This window comes from Phallusia mammillata, chromosome 7 (assembly GCF_965637545.1).
Source record: "Phallusia mammillata chromosome 7, kaPhaMamm4.hap1.1, whole genome shotgun sequence".
NCBI classification, from domain to species: Eukaryota; Metazoa; Chordata; class Ascidiacea; order Phlebobranchia; family Ascidiidae; genus Phallusia; species Phallusia mammillata.
This window is the reverse complement of record NC_137258.1, coordinates 21,135,980-21,155,900: the sequence shown is the minus strand read 5'-3', so window position 1 is coordinate 21,155,900 and position 19,921 is coordinate 21,135,980. Positions and strand designations below refer to the sequence as shown.

The 19,921-nt window shown below is 37.2% G+C and overlaps 5 protein-coding genes across 6 annotated transcripts; 2 read left to right on the top strand and 3 right to left on the bottom strand.

The window, feature by feature from the left end:
- The first annotated feature begins 811 nt into the window (after window positions 1-811).
- Window positions 812-3,289, top strand: LOC145238287 (uncharacterized). The gene is made up of 2 exons (XM_080101413.1): window positions 812-1,327; window positions 1,675-3,289. Exons 1-2 carry the CDS (start codon window positions 921-923, stop codon window positions 3,032-3,034), a joined length of 1,767 nt encoding a protein of 588 aa, XP_079957539.1. The 5' UTR covers window positions 812-920; the 3' UTR covers window positions 3,035-3,289.
- Window positions 3,290-3,309: 20 nt separating this feature from the next.
- Window positions 3,310-7,748, bottom strand: LOC145238288 (uncharacterized). Its single transcript, XM_080101414.1, has 7 exons — window positions 7,547-7,748; window positions 6,996-7,168; window positions 6,038-6,197; window positions 5,304-5,515; window positions 4,496-4,628; window positions 3,476-3,622; window positions 3,310-3,404 (listed from the first exon to the last, which is right to left on the bottom strand). The coding sequence occupies exons 1-7, from the start codon at window positions 7,596-7,598 to the stop codon at window positions 3,310-3,312; spliced, it is 972 nt and encodes a 323-aa protein (XP_079957540.1). The 5' UTR covers window positions 7,599-7,748.
- A 66-nt stretch (window positions 7,749-7,814) lies between these two features.
- On the bottom strand, window positions 7,815-11,991 carry LOC145238289 (ribose-phosphate pyrophosphokinase 1). 2 transcript variants are annotated; one of them, XM_080101415.1, is made up of 8 exons: window positions 11,913-11,991; window positions 11,630-11,787; window positions 11,192-11,375; window positions 10,915-11,013; window positions 10,712-10,836; window positions 9,552-9,725; window positions 8,934-9,093; window positions 7,815-8,274 (listed from the first exon to the last, which is right to left on the bottom strand). In XM_080101415.1, the coding sequence occupies exons 2-8, from the start codon at window positions 11,749-11,751 to the stop codon at window positions 8,182-8,184; spliced, it is 957 nt and encodes a 318-aa protein (XP_079957541.1). In that variant the 5' UTR covers window positions 11,752-11,787; window positions 11,913-11,991; the 3' UTR covers window positions 7,815-8,181. The 2 variants fall into 2 exon arrangements, with proteins under 2 accessions (XP_079957541.1, XP_079957542.1); XM_080101416.1 differs by having other exon boundaries at window positions 11,918-11,989.
- Window positions 11,992-12,352: 361 nt separating this feature from the next.
- Window positions 12,353-14,845, top strand: LOC145239175 (dolichyl-phosphate beta-glucosyltransferase-like). The gene is made up of 7 exons (XM_080102465.1): window positions 12,353-12,622; window positions 12,682-12,797; window positions 13,045-13,137; window positions 13,205-13,318; window positions 13,762-13,973; window positions 14,394-14,479; window positions 14,554-14,845. The coding sequence occupies exons 1-7, from the start codon at window positions 12,487-12,489 to the stop codon at window positions 14,661-14,663; spliced, it is 867 nt and encodes a 288-aa protein (XP_079958591.1). The 5' UTR covers window positions 12,353-12,486; the 3' UTR covers window positions 14,664-14,845.
- On the bottom strand, window positions 14,840-17,588 carry LOC145239174 (cytochrome P450 4V2-like). The gene is made up of 2 exons (XM_080102464.1): window positions 16,687-17,588; window positions 14,840-16,190 (listed from the first exon to the last, which is right to left on the bottom strand). Exons 1-2 carry the CDS (start codon window positions 17,334-17,336, stop codon window positions 15,338-15,340), a joined length of 1,503 nt encoding a protein of 500 aa, XP_079958590.1. The 5' UTR covers window positions 17,337-17,588; the 3' UTR covers window positions 14,840-15,337.
- Window positions 17,589-19,921: the final 2,333 nt, after the last annotated feature.

The window sequence follows — 19,921 nt, the reverse complement described above, 5'->3', positions numbered from 1 at the left end:
ACATAACGTTTATCGATATATAAGGTAATTCATGTTTTATGCTTTTTAAACTGCGCCACAGCGACATCTAGTGCTTGTATTTCTGGTTACAATTTTATGAATATCTTTTATTTCAGCCGCCCTAATGCGAAACTAGAAGGCAGCAGTCTGGAACATCTGTCATAAATTGCATATTGCCGCCCATTTAGACAAGAAATGTAATCAATAGATAATAATAAGTCCAAACGCTTATCTGCGCAAGATAGGACTATATCCCCTCGGGGCAAACTCGTGTCTGGGCGCTATTTGCGCCGTAAAACCGGTCAGGTGGTTTTATTGGTGGTGTTAAGTGAGTTGTCATAAGCGTCTAGCGTTTAAAGTTTGCATTTATCAGATACTCATGTAAACAAAAATTGTCCGAAGGATAAATAGTGAGCGAGGCAGAAAAATTTTTGAAACAACCTAGACTCATACCTTATCTTAAAGTTGAGGGCCTTGTTAGCGACTACACTAGTCTGTACAGTCAATGTTCTATCACCAGCTGCACTGATGCGACCTGATAGCTTGGTACAGTGTACCCAGGCTTTAGCTTACTTTTGTATTATTTGCATTATACTTTTCTGATTGAGTTTTTGTAATGATCAAAATTAAATCAAACTTTAATTTATTATTTTGCACCTTTTTATCAATCTTTTATGTGACTTAAGTGGTTATATACGTGGTCGACTGATGTAGCCTCATATCACTGATGATGGCATGAGCGTTTGCTAAAACCTTTGAATAATAAAGCATGTCGCTTTTTACGTCTATTCGGGCCGTTATTCTCTCATTAATTAATTATATTTTAAACAGAGTTGGATCCTAAGTACACATCCATATGAACGGTGGCAAGGCTATTATCCAGTTAAATGTATGTGATGAATTTAAATGTATGAGAAAGGATGCCTTTTGGAATGATTAGTTTAACTCTGCTGCTTTTGATGTGCAGTTTATTGCACGAAGCTACTCAAACAGAAGTGACTGTAGCCAAAAAATTTTATGCAAAACATAAAGGTGTGAAAAGGCCAAAGGCGGCTGATCAACAAAAGCGTGGATTACATATTGTAGATCCGTCTGCTCGAAAACGGAAAAAGAAGAAGTTTATTTGTCCGACAGCTTGCACATGTACTGGAGGAGAGCGGGGTAAATTTCCAGACGTCCTAGCATGTCGGAGTGTTGTGCCGTTGACTTTTCCATGGGACATGCACAGAAACATCACACAAATATGGATAAGTGGCGGGAACTTAAGTAGATTGTCCCCAAATATGTTTAAAGGGTTGTTTCGAATGAAAAGACTGTCCATTATGGGGTAAATATAATTTTTTTACACATTTCATACAGTTTTAATTTTTGTTTTTTGGTTATACTTGAATTTACTAATAATTTGAAAATGACAAGAAACTACCTTTTTTCATTGACTAGTTTTGTTGTCAAAATTTTAACGTTTAAAGCAAAACAAGACGTTAAGTACAATGTTATCGTTCCAAACGATTATTATCTTGAAAGTTACAAGACTTCTCTCGAGTAGAGGGTCCGCGGGACATCAAGTTAAATAATACTTAAAATATATTTTTTTCTTACGACGTTTTGGGGTGAATTTGAATTTGTTGTACTTTATGATCATTTAAATTCATCAACAATTTATTTTCGTTCCAGATGCAGCGTAAACTCAGTCATGGAGCAAGCGTTCAGAAACCTGACATCGTTGGAATATTTAAACTTGTCAAGAAACAATTTCACCTTGATCGAAAACAATCTGAACCTTAAGGCAAAGGGAGTATTTCCGCCAGTAACCCTCAGTAACTCCACAAATCTGATACAACTTGATTTATCTCACAACAAAATTGAAAATCCGATCCCTGAAGGAACGCTGAGGAGTTTGAAATACTTAAAACACTTGCAACTGTCAGATAACAAGCTTAAGTCTTTGGATAGCGAGTTTTCCAGCCTTTGGGGCATCCATTATCTTGATGTGAAAAGAAATCAACTCAGTTATGTTTCGCCACAAAGTCTAAACATGGCTCTTAAACTGAAGGAGTTAGATCTCTCCCGAAATTTTCTAAGCACTATATCAAAGTTTGTGTTCAAAAACTTGCTCGAACTAGCGATTTTGGATCTACATGAAAACCAACTTGAAACGCTGGAAAACGGAATGCTAGACAATGCGAATTTTTTACAAAAACTCTATTTGCAAGGAAACCGGTTAAAACGAGTAAAGAACACCACGTTTCGCTACAACGAAAACCTGGATCATGTAGATTTGTCGAGTAACTATATTGGGTTTATTGAAGACAACACATTTGCATACGCAAGTAAATTAGATACCCTGTTACTGAACAAGAACCGTTTGGAAACCGTTACCAAACTAACGTTTTCAGCGACAACCAACCTTAAAATACTACAACTATCTGACAATCGCATTTCAACTATACAACCAGGAGCATTTGACGATATGAAGAGCCTGAAATACCTAAAGTTGGACAATAACCACCTTACTTACCTTTCGCCTTATCTCTTTGACTCTCTGTTAACTGTGCAGATCATAAGCATACGAAACAATCAGCTAACTTTATTAGATTCTAGATGGTTCTTGTCGCCCACTCTTGCCTTAGAAGATCAAGACCTTTTGACAAAGTTTAAAAACCGTCCCTTGCCAGCCACTATCGGCGCTACAGCGCTATACCGTAACATCGACATCGTATCAGCAGAGTACGATTTTTCTGGCAATAGGTGGCGCTGTGACTGCTCGGCAAACCAGTTTTTGTTTTGGCTTCATTCACAAACAGTTTTTCCATTGAAACGCTTTGACACGATTCTTTGCAATCAACCTTTTTATAGTAGAGGACAATTAATGACTGAGCTTCAACCTAATGCAAATATTTGCCAATATTTCACCAACCCCACCTTTTTGTGTGTATTTGTGTTGGTAATTGTGTTTTGTTGTGCAATAGTCTATTTTTGGTATTTCAAGAACCGGAAAAGGAAGTTTTATAAACCTGAAAGTAAATACTTGTAAACACTGTGTGAAATCTTAATTTTGTTGTTTCGCGTAAAATTTCGTAAAAGTGCCTGGTAAAGTTCTGTGCGGTGCGATCGTGGGTGCATAAGATCTTCGTTGTAAACCCAAAACTCGGACGAAAAAAAGCGTGACGTACGGAAACAGGTAGGCCTACAACTGCCTTTTCGGCAGCTTACCAAGCTTTTCCATGTATTTGTATTTTCGAAAACAGTTGTATTTTTTACCTATTTACAATACATGTTTGATTATTTACATCTCTATATAGAAAGGCCTCATTTCAATACAATTATCCAATACGAAGCTGCCAGAAATCCAAAAATGGTCCATTGTGAAGATTTAGGGTTTAGTCCTTTGTTCCATTCATTTCCTAAAAGTAATTTGTATTTGTTGCGTTGAAATGAACTTGGTTGTTAAACGCAAACTGATGATTATACTTACGGACGTGAACCACTACGGATCTGACGTATTCTCTGTCGCCGACCATAGTTGAGCACGTGATTTCGATCACGTCATTCACCACAGGGGGCGCCAAAGTGGAATAATTGCTCACGTTTGTTAAGTTACCTAAAGTGAGGTTTGAAGTGACTAAAAACAGAAGTAAGTACTTTGTTATGAAATTAGTAACACGAGGCAATGTTTGAAAATGTTACAAAATGTAGCTTTAACATACTGGGCTGTTTGACACAAAGAAGGCCAAAATCACAAATGTTTATAGCAGTGCTCTTCAACCGGGGTTCCGCGGAACCCTAGGGTTCCGTACAACCCTTACAGGGGTTCCGTGAACTTTAAGAGTCGCACAGGGGTTCACAGCGGTTTGGTGTAGCAATTCAAACAAGAATAATTCATAATGTCATCGTTGTGAACAGCAATGCTCGCCTGTACGATCTAGTTACCCTTGGTTACACCATTGATCATTGTGACGTAATAAACACAGTCTTGATACACTTTGGCTCAGTTGTAAGAATGTAGAAACGACCGATCCAAGCAACATGGCAATGCGTTTCAGTGAATCGTTTAATTGAAGTCAACTTTTGCGCTTGGGGTGTGTTAAGTAAAATGTATGTTTTTTCTTTGATACTTGTATTACATTAAAATTATTTTATGGGGGGTTCCGCAAAGTTTGACAAAACACCTTAAGGGTTCAGTGCCACTAAAAAGGTTGAAGAGCACTGGTTTATAGCATTGCGAAAGAGTAGGTTCAGCTGTAGACAGCGCACACTGTTTCGGCCTATAAGGTCTCATCAGTGCAGCTAGAGACGAGAGATCGGCCGTTTGAGCTTGTGTGGCCCCTTACGACACTTCAGTTTGTTGGGAGCAGCAAGCTGAAAAGCCATGCCTCAATATATACAATTTATAGTGTTTTCACAATAAACTTGACATTATCTGTTTATGAATAAAATGTACAGTCCAAAAAGAGCTGGGTAATAATTGAAACACTTTACATCACAAAACAAATACCTGACGTGTCTGCAACGGACATGGCTGCATTACTTTGTGTTGTAACGTTAAAGATTTGCAAAGAGTCAATCAGAATTGATGAGAACCCTGGAGGTAAGTACAACATACTACTGCCGTTGAATGCACCGGTAACCTACCAGACAATTAAGAATTAAACGATTTTCCTCGAGTTAAAAACGAAACCACACAGTTTATATTTTAAAGTGTTAAAAACATTTACAGCCAAAGGCATGCACAAAACAATCAGCGTTCCTCTATCTTTTCTTTTTAGGCATTTACGGATTTTGTCTAAGTAAGTTATGGTGTTTGCAGTTCTACCCAAAGAACTAACCACTATTGACACTCTATAATCTAATTGACACTCTATAATCAAAAGTTGCAGACAAAAAAGTCAGAAAAACTAGTTGCATTAATTTATTGTCCGAGCCAGAGTTGTAAACTGGCCGAGAGCCCGAAAGTACAAGCCCGAAACCCGGCCCGAACCAGAATAGTTTTTAAAAACCCTGATAAGGCCCGAAAGTTTGATTGGCAGGTCTATACATTGAAGCCTCAGGGAAGACCAAGACAACAAACACAATAGACAATTGGTCTTGAACAAGACGTTTTAGGGCTGTTTGACATTAGGTCAGGTACAGCAACTGGCTACTTTGCTAGATAAATCTATTCAAAAAATACTGACACAGAGTGTAAAGTCAAGCCCGAATCAGGCCCGTTTTTCAGAATAAACCTAAGCCCGAACCCGAACCTAGCCCGAAAAGGCCGGCCTGAGTTACAACTCTGGTCCGAGCATTAAGCAATGCACACCCACCGTAGATATTCTTGAAATCAAGAAATTCCAATCATTGATCAAATTAGTGCTATTCCACCACCATTGCACTATGGGTTGGGGTTTAGAGTTCACCGACAAGCATGTTAAGTTTACCCACTCGTCTACGGTGGTTCGATGTCGGTAGGTGTCGCTGTTTAGGGGAACCACCGCACCGCTGTCGGTTTCAACAATGTGAACACTGTCCGGAGGTTCTGAAAATAATTACGAAAGTTAACAAAACTAATATTTTCATGCTTAAATCAGTAGGCTATTTTACATGAAATATACTTCGCTTATGCAACCATCTTCCATGTCTTATTTAAATTGAATATAACAGGTGGAAAACGTCGCAAGAATGAAACAGAATTGGAAATGATTTTCAGAATCAATATGCTAGGATTGGATGTTATTTTATATTTTACCAGGCGCGCTAAAATTAAGACACACAAAATGAGGATATACGTAAAATTATAGTACGTCTTAATTATATTACAGATAATGACATGGGCATGTTTAGAGTTGTTTGTCAATAAATGTATACGTATTTAATACTACGTTGTTAAAAATGTAGTATGGAACAAAAAAAAAGGATTTAACTACCATTTATGAATACAGAAAACATGCGAAATTTATTTTGTGCATAGTTAAATGAACGTTTTTTTTTATACTTTTTGCATTAGGAAATAAATTTATAAACAGTAGGAATAACATTTCTTTCACAACATAATTCTTACTTATAAGCTGAAGGCGTGCTTGCAGCGGAGGCGTTTCACTGACTGAGCACATCACGTCCCCAGCGTGGTTCGGTAAAAATGTTGATATTCGCATTGTGTAATTCCCGCCAGCAGTGCTCGGCACTTGGAGTTGGTATGTTCCATTGTCTCTGGCCGCATTCTACAATATATAAAAGATGTTTTTTGTACTCAATAACTGAACGAATGGCTTTCAACCATTATTCCCCTTTTTCAAACACTTTCAATAATAAAATTTACTGTTTTTAATTACCTATATGTTGCCAGAGCTGATTTGAAAGCGGATCTGAAATTGAGACCCAAACTGAAATTACCACCCAAAAAATCGGCCCAAATCCGATTTTTAAAAATAAATCCTAAGTTGGACCCGATAGTTAAAGAAATTAAGACACAAATGACGCCGAGAGTGAAGTGAGCCCCTAATCAAGCCCGTTTTGTTCAAATTTAAGTTTGAATCCGGTTCAATCTTAAATTCGGAACACAGAAGTCAAATAAGCAACGGTTCTGCATTTACCTGTATAAGAGTTTACTATTGTGGTTCTTGAATTTAGCATACAACCCAAAAGTCGGCCCGTGTCCGGGCTTGGGTTTCTTCGAAAAAACGGGCCTGACTTTAAACTCTGTGTCCGTATTTTTATTTATTTTTTGAATAATTTAACTAGCAAAGTAACCAGTTGCGGGACCTGCCTAATGTCAAACAGCCCTAAAACGCCTTGTTCAAGACCAATTGTCTATTGTGCTTGTTTTCTCCGTCTTCCCTGGGGCTTTAATGTCTAGGCCTGCCAATCAAACTTTCCGGCCTAAACGGGCTTCTCCAAAACGATTCGGGCTCGGGCCGGGTTATTTCAGGTCCGTTTACAACTCTGCTACAACCGATCAAAGCGCTACGAACTAGCCCAAATCATTGCAGCTATTGCTGGACACACGTCTACATACTTACAATAAAGTGGATATTGTCCCCTTCAGATATCACTGCAATCAATTCAGAATTGTGATTCCAACGTAAGGGTTTCCCATCTGGATTCAAGTCGCAAGTCAAAATTACAGAGTCACTTTCCTCCAAATAAACCCGAGTTGGTTCGGTTTTCATTGGCACAATAGATGCTTCTTGACCTGCAAATTAACGTATGTGACATTAGTAAGTGAAGTACGAGTAGGATAAAATAATTTCACCCCAATAATTTGCTACGTCTCCGACAATCTTGCTCAAAAAAGTTTTGCTATGTATGGCAAAAAAAGAACTAAAACTATTATGCCTGTTTTAGAAAAGTATGTTGGTGTTTGTAAAAGACTTTACACAAGCGATTTCGTGGTGAAATCTTTTTTTAATTTAAAGCTGGATTTATGAAATCATAGTGAGTTTCAATTGTAAAAAAATAACCTATTCGTGTTCAGTATTGCAATGTCACTTCCAACAAAAAAAATTAAACTCTTTGCAAAACAAAAATATGATATATACTGATTACAAAGAAAATACATACTTTAACTTACCATTAAGAAAAGATGCAAGAAGAACAACTTCGAGCAAAACTAACATCTTCATCTTTACGCAGTCAATGTCCAACGATGCCCTTTCCTTTCACTCTCGACAGGGGAAATGTAGCAGGTTTAAACCGACCGAAAACGTTTTGTACGTCGCCGTGGAAACCGTGAACGCCCGATTTAACAAAATTAAAATAACACTAGCGCGTGAGGAGGTGACTCGGCGGGGAACTGGGCTCCAAATCCCCGCAGAGTGGAACAACAGAGAACAAGGCGCTTACGCAAACGGCTAGACCGGTCGTCTTTATTTACATGACAAACTTTTTAATGCAAAAACTCAGTGGAAAAACACATGATGTCATGAAGCAATGGACAATTTAATTGGCAGCTGTACATCGATAAATTTTCTTTGTGTAGACATTTGGCAGTGTAGGTTGACCTCTTGTTAAATAAGTATTCATGGTTGACTGCACGAAGCTGGTTTGGCAACCCATTTTGGTTATGATCCAATTTAGCAGACACAAAGCTATCAGAAACTACACAGGTAGGTAAATGATTCTGACGTCACTATATCGGATTCTGACGTCACCTGCGATGAAGGGGCAAAAAATAAAGTGAAGTGTCATGGACAAGCACAGAAATTGTCACAAAGGAACATTGCTGAACAAATATGATACAGATTCCCCGTTGTGTGTTCTTCGAATTGCTTCAGCAAGTATAGGTGAAATGTCGATGGTCTGTAATAAATGTACATTTTTGTTTGATTCAGTATGTAACCTCAAAATGCTGATCATTATTTAATATAAACATCAGTCTGATCTGAGCTCAATGATGTTTCATGGCAAACTTGCCAGGTTCTACAACAGGGGTTCCAAACTTTTTTGTCTATGGCCCAAATATCTATTTAATAGCGATTCGTGGCTCACCATCGTGCTGAAATTTGGGCACAAAAAATATAACTCAAAAACAGGCGAAATTGTTTCTAGCAATTTATTTTGAATGAGATACATGCTCCTGAAATTTGGCTACAAGATTCGGATTTTTTTGCAAATATTACGTTTTTCAAAACAAAGTGCATAATATCTACAGTATAACAAAACAGTAGAACCTGTTCAAATGGCTCTGTGGCACATTGAAAATATCTTGGTGGCCTAGTACTGGGTCATGGCCCACAGTTTGGGAACCACTGAAGATGAATACACTAGCTTATGCGGCTAATGTCTTGTCACCAGCTGCACTGATAAGACCTTACAGGTCGAAACAGCACCACAAAAACACTTTTTGCAAGTTCTGTTACAGTATTAGGCAAATGGGCATTGATACTGCAATGACCTTGTTTGGAGCATGTTTGTTTGAAGCGCTCCTGTTTTGAATCTCTATTTCTCCTTGTTCTTACCTTAATTCTATTTGCAACTCTCATATGTTCATCTTGGGGTGTTGTATTGGTGACAACAACTGCTTCAAAATTGGCTCCATTTATTCGTGACAGCGCTGGACCACTGAATATCCCATGTGTTAGGATGGCATACACTTTATTTGCTCCAGCCAATAACAACCTGAGACACAGAATACACATGTTTCTATCACTTCTCATAAATCAGTACTAAAATGCTGTTTAATGCAATTAGAAGCAGTAATGAACCTTATTAAACAAAATATGGCGTTTGTTGTTTGTGATATTTGCAAATTGTAAGGCTTTGTACAAATTGCATGTATTTTAGTATGACACAAACATTTTTCTGTCTCTCCCATACCAAATGCTCAATATCTATGTGCTCAAGATAAGGCATCCCCGCTGATGGGAGAGGGGCTATACAAAAACACAATCAACAAACAATGCTTTTTATGTACTTATCAATCATGATTCAAACCAAATATTTATCTACATTTTCCGAAAAATTGTGAGTTTTCAAATTCAGAGTTTTACACATTTAAAACAAAAAATTAAAAAAACTGTTTTAGTTATTTTTTTTGCCTTTCGGACTGCAAAAACAACCAATCAAAACCAATTTACTTGTCTGCAGCATGGCAAATGGTCCCACAAGTGTCAGCCATGTCATCAACCAGTATTGCTACCCTATCCGTGACATCACCAACCAAAACCATCCTGTCAACTTCATTGGCCTTTTTCCTTTCTTTGTGAATCAAAGCAAATTCAACATTCAGTCGATCAGCTATGGAAGTAACACTGTAAACAAATATATGTCAATCAGAACAAAACGTAATAGATGTAAGTATTTTTTTTAAATTTGTACTTGTGGTTTGTAAATATATAATCACTTTAGCTCTGGGAATATACCAAGCGAAGTCGATAAATGAACCAATTTTAAATAATCTTTGTATGGTTTAGCTTCTACTATGTAGTCTATTGGGGAGGAATAAAATGTATTGAACTGTTAAATGAGAAATTCGTCAATAAAGGTTGGGAGCCTCTGTCTTCAACTGTTTATGGCTGCACACAAAAAAATAGATGTGTAATGAAAATTTATTATACACATATAAGCAGTTTTTATGAACATAATTTGATAGTCAACAACCTTATATTTGTTTGATAACTCAGTGATTTGTAGTTTATTTCTAAATGTTGCCCATATTGTAGAGAAAGGCATAACACACTATGTACGAATTACTAGTCAGTGTGCACAAAAACACCAATTTAGCAATGTATGCCAAACATATACTGTTACATCCTTAAAAGCAAAAAATGGTGTCAAGCAGACCCTTGAAACCAAATACCGTAAAATTAGTCAAAATGAACTGGGGCACATATCCTATAATGGAGTTTAATGTGAAATATAATTTAGCTGTATAACATGAATATATGTACATAAGGCACTGATTTGAATGATAGCTTTACTAAAAACAATTGTTTTTGTGACTAATAAAATAAATATGGCAACATCACTGGCAATTCTGTTTTCAGTAAGTGAATATCTGTGTTATCAACAAATTAATAAAATATAACATGCTGTGTCAATGAAATTGCCAAGTAGTATTGTTAGTTAGTTAGAAACCCCAAACACAACAACTTCAAAAAGTTGTCAAGAAAAAAACAATCAGCCAAAGTGATAGGGTTCCGGGTGTGTCCAGTACATGCAATTTACTGTGGTAAAACAATAAATATTAAAGAAAAAATGGCCAACACAATAAGAGGCTCGTAAAATTGTTGCTAACCGTTTTGCTCCACCAGCGTCAGGTGACACAATAACTGAATTTTTCCACTCTACAATATTTTCTTTGATCCATTTCAGCACTGCAGGTTCCGCATATAAATTATCAACTGGTATGTCAAAAAATCCCTGTTAACATAGTAATTTCCTGACACATGTAATTACTGGTACAACTGTTTCCATTTGTACTGTACATATATTACACACCTGTATTTGTGATGCATGCAAGTCCATAGTTATTATATGGTCGGCTCCGGCAATAGATAACATATTCGCAACCAACTTTGCAGAAATTGGTGCCCTACTCTGGATAAAAAAATAGGGATTTAAAGTTTGCAACTTATAACTACAGTAAACCAAGGTCAAGTCCATAATGTACGTTAATAAACTAGTTTCAACCTACAAGAGAACTCCAGTATATATATATAGATAGAGCAAAATTAGTACATATAGATATGGCAAAAATTAGGTTTATGATGCTCACTTTGTCTTTTTTATCCTGTCTTGCGTATGGAAAAAGTGGGATCAAGGCGGTTACTCTAGAAGCTGAAGCGATTTTGCAAGCATGGATCATAATCAACATTTCCATTAAATGATCATTGATGGAGCCACAACCACTTTGCACAATGTAAACATCTTCTCCGCGTACACTCTCGCCAATTTCCACACTAAACATATGAAAGTGAAGGTGAACCTTTAGATTTCATTTGTCCAAACTGAGTCATTAAAAGCTTTTTGGTAACAATGAAAATGAAGTCTGAAATTCGTCAAAGGCAAAACATTTTAAACAAGATTTTAGCAAACAAAAGGATCTTAAACAAAAGGAAAAAATGTTTAGACATAAAAAACCTTTATAATGACATCAACACATTACTGTTTTTGACATAAATAATAATATTTTTTTCATGGGAAGGTCACTCACCAAGTCTCCTGGTTGCTGAATTTTCTTGAAACAACTTTACCTAATGATATTCCCAATCTGTCCGCAATCTTTTGAGCAAGGTCGCAGTGCGAAGAGCCACTGAATATCTTTATGTTTGGCATTCTTTGTAGTAACAAGAGATAACACGAGTTTGAGTTCTGTAACACAAGAACAACAGCTATAGCTTGAAGTCATGACATTCGCGCTTGTAAGTAGACATAATAGTAAACAAAAAAGTGTAAAAAACTGTTACAAAAAGGATGCAAATCAACATAAAACTGACCTTACCTCGTGCAAGATCGCACGTCCAAAAAAATCATCACATGTGGTTCGTGCGCGTTCAGGCGTAGCAAATTTAACGCATAGAAATCATTGTATATTTGCATATTTTTTTATTTCCAAAGCAACAACATTTTGACGTTTAAACACAGAAAAGTTTAACTACTGCAGCTTCACGTAAAGTAGTCTTTTAAAACAGAATACTTTTAGGGCCAGAAAAACCCACGTCAGTTCGAACAATGCATTGCGAATTTTTCTAATTTTGTTAAAATAGGAAGAAAAAGAACCTGCGCAAACTGAAAATATAGCATTCAAAGATGTATAAGTCTATTTAATCGAAAAAATATATATTTTGATTTACTTTCCACGATTATTTAAATGATTTCTATTTGCTAGTCGACTATTGTTATTTTGTAGGGGAATACCCGTTGGATGACGTTACAGTAAAAACGTATGCAAGAAAACGAAAAAAAGTTAAACAGTTTACAAACAGTTACTAAATCAAAACATTTTCGGTGACCAAAACAAGAGTATCAGACGAGACAAACATTGTTTTTGCTGTACGTCATAAGCTTGATATGACTTCATTCGTTAGATACGAAAGCGAAAAGTATTTCCTCGCCGAAAACAAGAAAGTTGCGTTTCCGAGTATTTTCGACAAAGCAACGATCGATTTATCGGTGATTGTGCCTGCTTACAATGAAGAAAAGCGACGTAAGAAACTTGTGATTTGGTGTTGTAAACATCAGAGCTTGATTTACCTTTATTTTTAGTCCCAAAAATGCTTGTGGAATCTCTTGAACACTTGGAAGCTAAACAGAAACAAAATCCCAAATATGAATACGAAATCATTATTGTTGATGACGGAAGTTCCGACAAAACTACAGAGGTAAAAGGTTCCACCTAGCTTAACTGACATTTAACTCCCAAATAAAAGTGCTTTTGATTTCAGCTTTTTGTATCCACCTTAAAATACGATAAATGGGGTAACATTGACCTTTCTTTAAAACAAGGTCATTATGAGCAAGGCACATGGTGGTAATTGGGTTTTGCTATTTTGTAATATGCTTCTTTTCTAAAATTGATATTTGGCTTGTCTTAGCCTGAGGTTTTTTTACTGGAAATATTTTGCTTAGGTTGGACTAGGATTTACAGAAAAGTATGGACCTTCCAAGGTTAGAGTTTTAACGCTGTTCAAGAACCGTGGCAAAGGAGGAGCAGTTAGACTGGTAGGTTTTGTACAGTTTCTGGAACCGTAAAAGTATGATTGTGTACAAATTCAGTGTTTTTTATCAGGGCATGATGAGTGCAAGAGGAAGGAAACTGCTCATGGTTGATGGTGATGGTGCTACAAGGTTTTCTGACCTCGACAAAGTTGAAGCAAAACTTGATGAAATTACTACTTTACCTGTAAGTTTTTAATTAAACAGTATCAGACCCTTTGACAGGCAGCATGGTCATTGATGATGTTTATAAATGCACTGTTTATGAGAATAAATAACTGAGAATAGAAAATCTTTGAAATTATAAAATTGAAGATGCCAGGTAGGTGAAATATATGTATTTCATCCACACATTTCAATGGTTCTGTTACTTGGTAAAGATTTTTCAATGTTAGTAAGTCGTTGTGCTGTTAAAAGTTATGTTTGCAGAGTAAGATTAAGTTAAGTTTGTAAAAGGGCACCTGTAAACATGGCTTATTACATTTTAATACTTTTAAGTACATTAAATACCCATCATAGACACATGTTTTACTTTACTTACTGTTCTAGTTGCAGGTATAAAAATATTAGTCACCATTTTAACTGTGTCCCACACACAAAACAACTGTATGTGTTTTACTGATTTTGCAGAAAGAAAGTGCAATAGCTGTTGGATCTCGAGCTCATTTAGAGGAAGAAGCAATCGCAAATCGGTCAGTCTTTCGAACATTTCTTATGAAAGGTTTCCACTTGCTTGTCTGGTTACTCTGTGTCCGAACTGTGCGAGACACTCAGTGTGGCTTTAAACTTCTTACACGATCCGCTGCTGTTCCAATTTTTACAAATTTACATGTTGAGAGATGGTAAGTATTTATTAGAACTAGAGCTTCTTCTAATGCAACTTACAGCTGTATGTCTTTTGAAAGTGAATTAAAAAATAATTTTGTATTTTAATACATTGCTGTATTGTGTGTTTAGCTGTACCCTTTGAAGTATTTTTTCCCAAACTTGTATCATCACTTAAACTTAAAGTACTATCACCCACATTATTGCTTAGTGGGTAAAGACTAAAACAAACCGTATGTTTATAGACTTTTTAAATGAAAAAACTGATGATGTTTTTGAAATATAAACGTTTACAAACTACCTGAGGTTTTGATGAAATCTGCTAAACTAGCTTTCACAGTTTTAAGCACGTCTTTATAGCCATGAAGCAAAAACTTGACACCAATTAGTATATTGTTAAAGTTTCAAGTTTTGTAAAATGTGTTTTATTGTTGTAGGGCTTTTGATGTTGAAATGCTGTATATTGCTGAGAATTTACACATTCCTGTAGTAGAAGTTGCAGTCGTATGGACAGAAATTGAAGGTAATTGCTAGCTACGTAAAAAATCTTAAATACAAAGTTAAACTGCATTTTAAACCTAACCAATATACACACAGGTTCCAAGATTGTGCCTGTATTAAGCTGGATACAAATGGGTAAAGACATTTTTCTAATATGGCTTCACTATTTTCTTGGACTATGGAGCATCAAAGCATCGCCAGAATGATCTACATTGTGTTCAACCATTCCTGGGGCGTCATTATTTTTGTGCAGTCAAATGCCACAGTTTGTGGAAAAAGCATATACAGTTTTTACTTCATACTGAAGTATTCCATACGTTTGGTACCATTTTTGATGTTTGCGCGCTTCTTCAAATTAGACAAATATACCAATCAAGTAGAATCAGAATCGACTCAGGTTATTATTAAAATGCGTTTACGAGAAGTGTCTAGGTCTGTATGTCTGAAAGAGGATCAAAAAATCCTTATTTTGTGTAAGAATAACCAGCTTAGTGAGGGGTATACGGTTTTAAGAGGATAGAACCGTGTTGCTGATTTTTTAATAAATTGCATAATGAAAGAAAGTAGAACAAGTATACCAATCCAAATACAGTCAAAATCATGAGATGCCAGTGCCCAAAAAGCGCACTGTACGTTTGTCTCGTTATTGAATTACAGTGAGACACTCAGAGTTACAAGAAAAGCGGATGTATTGTAACATAGTTTTTATATGTAGTAGGCTATATGTAGTGTGTCATGCGTTGGCAACACAAACATGTAACAAATATATTGTTTTCGGCAAAGTGCAAAAAGCCTTTTGCTTATTAATACAAAACTCTTGAATGAAAGGCCAACGCCACTACCGCTGCTACGAAATTGTCGCGACAATAACCGTTGCTACTTAAAGTCTTTTGGATAATGTTATGTTCAGAGGTTTGGATGGACGCAAGAGAAGATCCCCGTGCATTTTAATATCCCCCTCCTTGTCATGTGATGTAACTTTATAGCGACGTAGCAACTTGGCAAGGATCAATTTCTCTTCAAGTTGAGCGAATTTCTGACCAACGCAATTTCTTGGTCCGGCCGAAAATGGGATGTAAGCATATGGATGACGACCTGCACTGTTTTCCTTGCTAAATCGATCCGGGTTAAAACTGTTGGGGTCTTTCCAAAACTCTGGGTTTTTGTGTAAACTATAGACAAAGATGATAGATTGTGTTCCATTGGGAACCATGTAACCACCCAAGTAGCAATTTTCGGATATCTCACGTGCAATTACCGGCACTGAAGGATAAATACGCAGAGCTTCCTTCGTCACTTGTTCCAGGTATTCAAGCTTTTTGATGTCATTAATTGTCAAAACGTTATTATCACCACATACATCATCTATTTCTTTACAAACACGCTGTTGCACGTCAGGATGACATCCCAAAATGTACAGACACCAAGTTATAGTGGTAGCAATAGTGTCATGTCCCTCAAACATGAAAGTATCAACTTCTTCTTGGATGTCAGAGAGCGAGAGAGCATCCCCTTCTTCTGTCTTGGCGTGAATGAGGACATCAAGGAATGCCATCCTTCGTGAGATCTTCTTTTCATCCTTGCTCTTCAGTCCCTTTTCAATCACGCTCCTCGTGAATCCGTGAAGGATGTTCAGATTTATATTCTGCTCTTCTCCCAATTTAGTCATGTTGAATGCGTACTCCCACCAGAATTGTGGGTATTTCTGGCGTTGTTGTACGATTTCCGACATTCTACATCAAGTAGGCTAATAACTTATTTGGCATTTTGTTGCAAAAATTATGAACGGCAGTTAGATACACAATACTAAGCTTAGTAGTCTCTGGTAAAACCCAACCGGGAAAAAAGGCAGTACAAAAAGCTACAGCCCGAATAGCAAGTGAACACGTGTCGATAAAGGATGTTAAATAAGTACAAGGGATCCAATTTCCATCTACGTTTAGTCATGGGTTGTGCTCTTGTATTCTTAGGGACTTTAAAAGCAGCCGTGTGCGATCTATTGATAAGACCGATGCATCTGCAGTGTGAAAGTTCACCCTGTGTGTCGTGTTGCTATGCAGGAGGGCGTAAACGGCAGAGTCGCGCCTTTCTTACTACTTTTATTGGTTTTACTTGCTGCTGCGGTTTTACATTTGATTTGAGAATTTCATAAGGATTGTCAAAACGTTATGCTTTTTACAAATATATTAGCTTTTTTGTTACTTGTCAAAACGACAATTATTTACCCACCTTATGATAGCTTTCACATAATTCGAGTCCTTGTTACTTTGTGCATTGACAGTTTGACCCATGGCTGTCTCGCAAATGATATCAAGGGCACACAAGGTCACGGCGTTGCCAATATCCACTTGAACACCTGACGACACTTTGTCATCGACGATTTTCAACATTCTATCACACTGCTCATTCATCACGGCTACAAAGTCTTGCAAGATCTTAAAGTGGAAAGTTGGTGTAATAAGGCGTCTTCTTTGGTGCCATTTTTTGCCTCCAGAAGTAAGTAGACCGGTGCCAAGCCAAGGGTGTAAAAATCGGTAGCTGAACGTTTTTTCTAGATGCTTTGAGCTCTTTAACAGAACTTTAACTATGTCAGGATGGGCCACAGTGATCAAGGGCACTGGTCCCATCCACTGCAACCAAAACTTTAGTTTTCGGTCGTTTATCATCATTGAAGCTTGTTCGGTGAGATATTTGAAGAAGTCGGCAGTGTCGCTCGGCAGCAGGTAGGTATGACCGTAAAGAGGAAAAGCAAGGTGCGGAACCTGGGGCAGTTTGCTGTATGCGATCCTGTTTTTGATGAAATTCGCGATCTTTCGCCTGCATATCAATGTAGTAGTGACTCCAAAGAGAATGAATGAAGCCACAATCATCAATATCATATTCACGATAACTTTCACTTCTTTTCAACCTTCAGCTGATCTAGAAACCACAAAACTTCAGAAGATTTAAACAACACACGATTATTAATGCATGATTTTTAAACCTGACGTATTCAACAACACCACTTTAAACATGTTTCACCAGTAAACAATAGCAAGTATGCCATTTTATCTACTTAAATCACTGTCAGTATTCAGAAATAAGTTTTTTTTTCAATTTCCACAGGGTCCAATTAACTGATTTTACAGAAAACGTGTCGAAATGCGCTGAAGCATAAAGCAGAACGTTCCCGCCTGTTAACGCTTCAGTTAGCCTATTGAGACTGAATTATCTGTCTCAAGTCTAAAACTGTCGTCACAAACTAAAATCTAATTTTATATTCAATCAGGGGTGAATTCAGTCTAACGCTTACGATCTCTGTGCACTATTTTCTAGTTTAAATTAGAGTTACTATTTAGCAGGGCTATGTCCTCTATATACTTACAACCTTTACCACACCACCTCTAGATTTTATTGGATGCAATGTAAGATTATACAATAACAAAGATTTACAAACTCAAAAACATAACATAACAATAGAACATAACATTACATTACATTACATTACATAAACTTGACGCAGTTGGGCGAGGCCTATCTATCCTGACGCAACTGGGCGCGGCCTTTATATCCGGTTGCCACCTGCGTAATGCGCTTCTAACTTTACACAATAAAAAGAGAATACATGCGAATAAAGTTACGATAGTTGCGATAAAGAATGCGTCAGTTATTCGTTTTTGAAATGCATGGTTTGTTTCTTTTAACAACGCAAGCCTAAACGTTTCCTGTCCCATCTGAGCAAACCGAGCAATATCACATCCTTCTGCAGTTTGCCTGCTATTTGAGGCATGACGAAAATGATTGACTGTCTGTGTTATTTCAACACCATAGTTAGCAAATGGCACCATGTTGCATTACGCAACACCGCCCAGCCAACATATTTCCAGCCAAGTCACTTTTTAGTAGGAATTGGATTTTTAAAATTGTAATCACACACCAGCAATTCCATCATAAAAATTTTGCCATGGTATTTTTAATTCATTATGGTTGTCGTATTTTTTCATATTGTTCGCTCGAAGAGTAAAATAGAATAGGTAACAAATAAACGAAACAAGCATTTATAGCCTGGAACGCACACACTAAAGGTAATCACTGTAGGCAAAACAGTAATGAATGCAGCACAATTAACGTAACACGTAACTGTGAAATGCGATATAACTCACGACACCCGCCTCTTCCTGCAAACAATTTCGTTTGCAGAAATTGCACATGACTCTTTTATAACGACAATCGGGTGCCAGGTGATCAGTTTTTCCTCAGCTGTAGCAAGAAGTATTCTTTCTAAACTGGTCTGCTGTAGGTGTGACAGACGTAGCAGATCCTTGCTTTGCATCCCGAACCTTGTACACCAATCCGCGAGTTCCACACACGGTTTCCTTTGCAACCTTTGCAGCGTCTTCGGTTTGCATTGTAACTTCAATAGCACGTGTAAAGTCATCGGCGTTGATTTTGAAGATTGCCATTAGCACTGCTTCATTGGCAATGATGCAAATAAAGGTCTTTAATTGAAGGAAAATTACACGTGCCTGCATCGTGGCGAATGCGTGCAGCTTTCTTGCACTGTATCCCCGGGCTTGCGTTGCATTTGCTCAAACACTTTAATAGTTCCTGAATAACAAACCGTTTCCATTCTAACTGTTCCTTCATGAAGCCTAGTATTTTCTTTGACTGAATGATTGCTCACAGTCTTGGCTGGAGAGCTTTGGCCTGCCAGATTTGATAGAAGCTTGTACGTTGTAGGGGTTTGATTGGTAAGACATACTTGACCCACCCTCGTTTCTGGCACAGCATATGCCTGACATCCAGCATCACTATAGTTTTGATACAAAATGGCGACGGTAAAAACTGCTGCTATACTTAAAGTCTCTTAACAACAACCTTCCCAATTTGTAAACCTTTGGCTAAGCTAAAATAACACAAACCTTTTTAAACAAGAATATTAGATCAACAAACGTTCACAAAAAGAATATTTTTAAACCTAACGTTTGCAGAAATACAACGCAAAAACATGTTATAACAGTTAACTGCAGTTCCGGTTAAAGAATTGTTTCCGGAACGACGTTCTACATAAAGCCTTTATACAATAGTGACACATGTATCCGGTATTTTTAGTATTTCTTTCGATTGGCTAATACTAAGTCGTTCTGTAAGATAATTACTCTATTTTCATCACTGCCATGAAGCACGTCTTTTTCATTATCTTTGCATTCCAATAAATTTGTGCCTTAATCAAACCAACTGGAACCGCTCTGTGTTTACAAGGTTTTGGATTCTAATCTATCTCGGTCGCTTGATTTTTTTCTTTATTCAGGGGGTTCGAACCTAGGACACTCCCGGACGAATCCCGATCAGGGTTTTTATATCTGTATATGGATCAGGCGCGCCGGACCATTCGGACTTGTGTTTTCGTTGAGCAAGAAACTTAAGCGACATTGCTCCTACCCAGTGGTTCCTGATTGGTTGAACGAAATTGAAATCACCAACT

Coding starts and splice junctions, on each gene's coding strand:
- LOC145238288 (XM_080101414.1), bottom strand. CDS start 7,598: ATGAAGATGTTAGTTTTGCTCGAAGTTGTTCTTCTTGCATCTTTTCTT. Junction 7,169..7,546: donor TCTTGCATCTTTTCTTAATG/GTAAGTTAAAGT, acceptor GTTAATTTGCAG/GTCAAGAAGCATCTATTGTG. Junction 4,629..5,303: donor TGATTTCAAGAATATCTACG/GTGGGTGTGCAT, acceptor ATTGTCTGGTAG/GTTACCGGTGCATTCAACGG.
- LOC145239174 (XM_080102464.1), bottom strand. CDS start 17,336: ATGATATTGATGATTGTGGCTTCATTCATTCTCTTTGGAGTCACTACT. Junction 16,191..16,686: donor TATGTGAAAGCTATCATAAG/GTGGGTAAATAA, acceptor TACTTGATGTAG/AATGTCGGAAATCGTACAAC.
- LOC145239175 (XM_080102465.1), top strand. CDS start 12,487: ATGACTTCATTCGTTAGATACGAAAGCGAAAAGTATTTCCTCGCCGAA. Junction 12,623..12,681: donor TTACAATGAAGAAAAGCGAC/GTAAGAAACTTG, acceptor CTTTATTTTTAG/TCCCAAAAATGCTTGTGGAA. Junction 13,974..14,393: donor AATTTACATGTTGAGAGATG/GTAAGTATTTAT, acceptor TTATTGTTGTAG/GGCTTTTGATGTTGAAATGC.
- LOC145238287 (XM_080101413.1), top strand. CDS start 921: ATGCCTTTTGGAATGATTAGTTTAACTCTGCTGCTTTTGATGTGCAGT. Junction 1,328..1,674: donor AAAAGACTGTCCATTATGGG/GTAAATATAATT, acceptor TTTTCGTTCCAG/ATGCAGCGTAAACTCAGTCA.
- LOC145238289 (XM_080101415.1), bottom strand. CDS start 11,751: ATGCCAAACATAAAGATATTCAGTGGCTCTTCGCACTGCGACCTTGCT. Junction 10,837..10,914: donor TGCATGCATCACAAATACAG/GTGTGTAATATA, acceptor CTATGTTAACAG/GGATTTTTTGACATACCAGT. Junction 9,726..10,711: donor GACGCTGGTGGAGCAAAACG/GTTAGCAACAAT, acceptor ATTTGTTTACAG/TGTTACTTCCATAGCTGATC.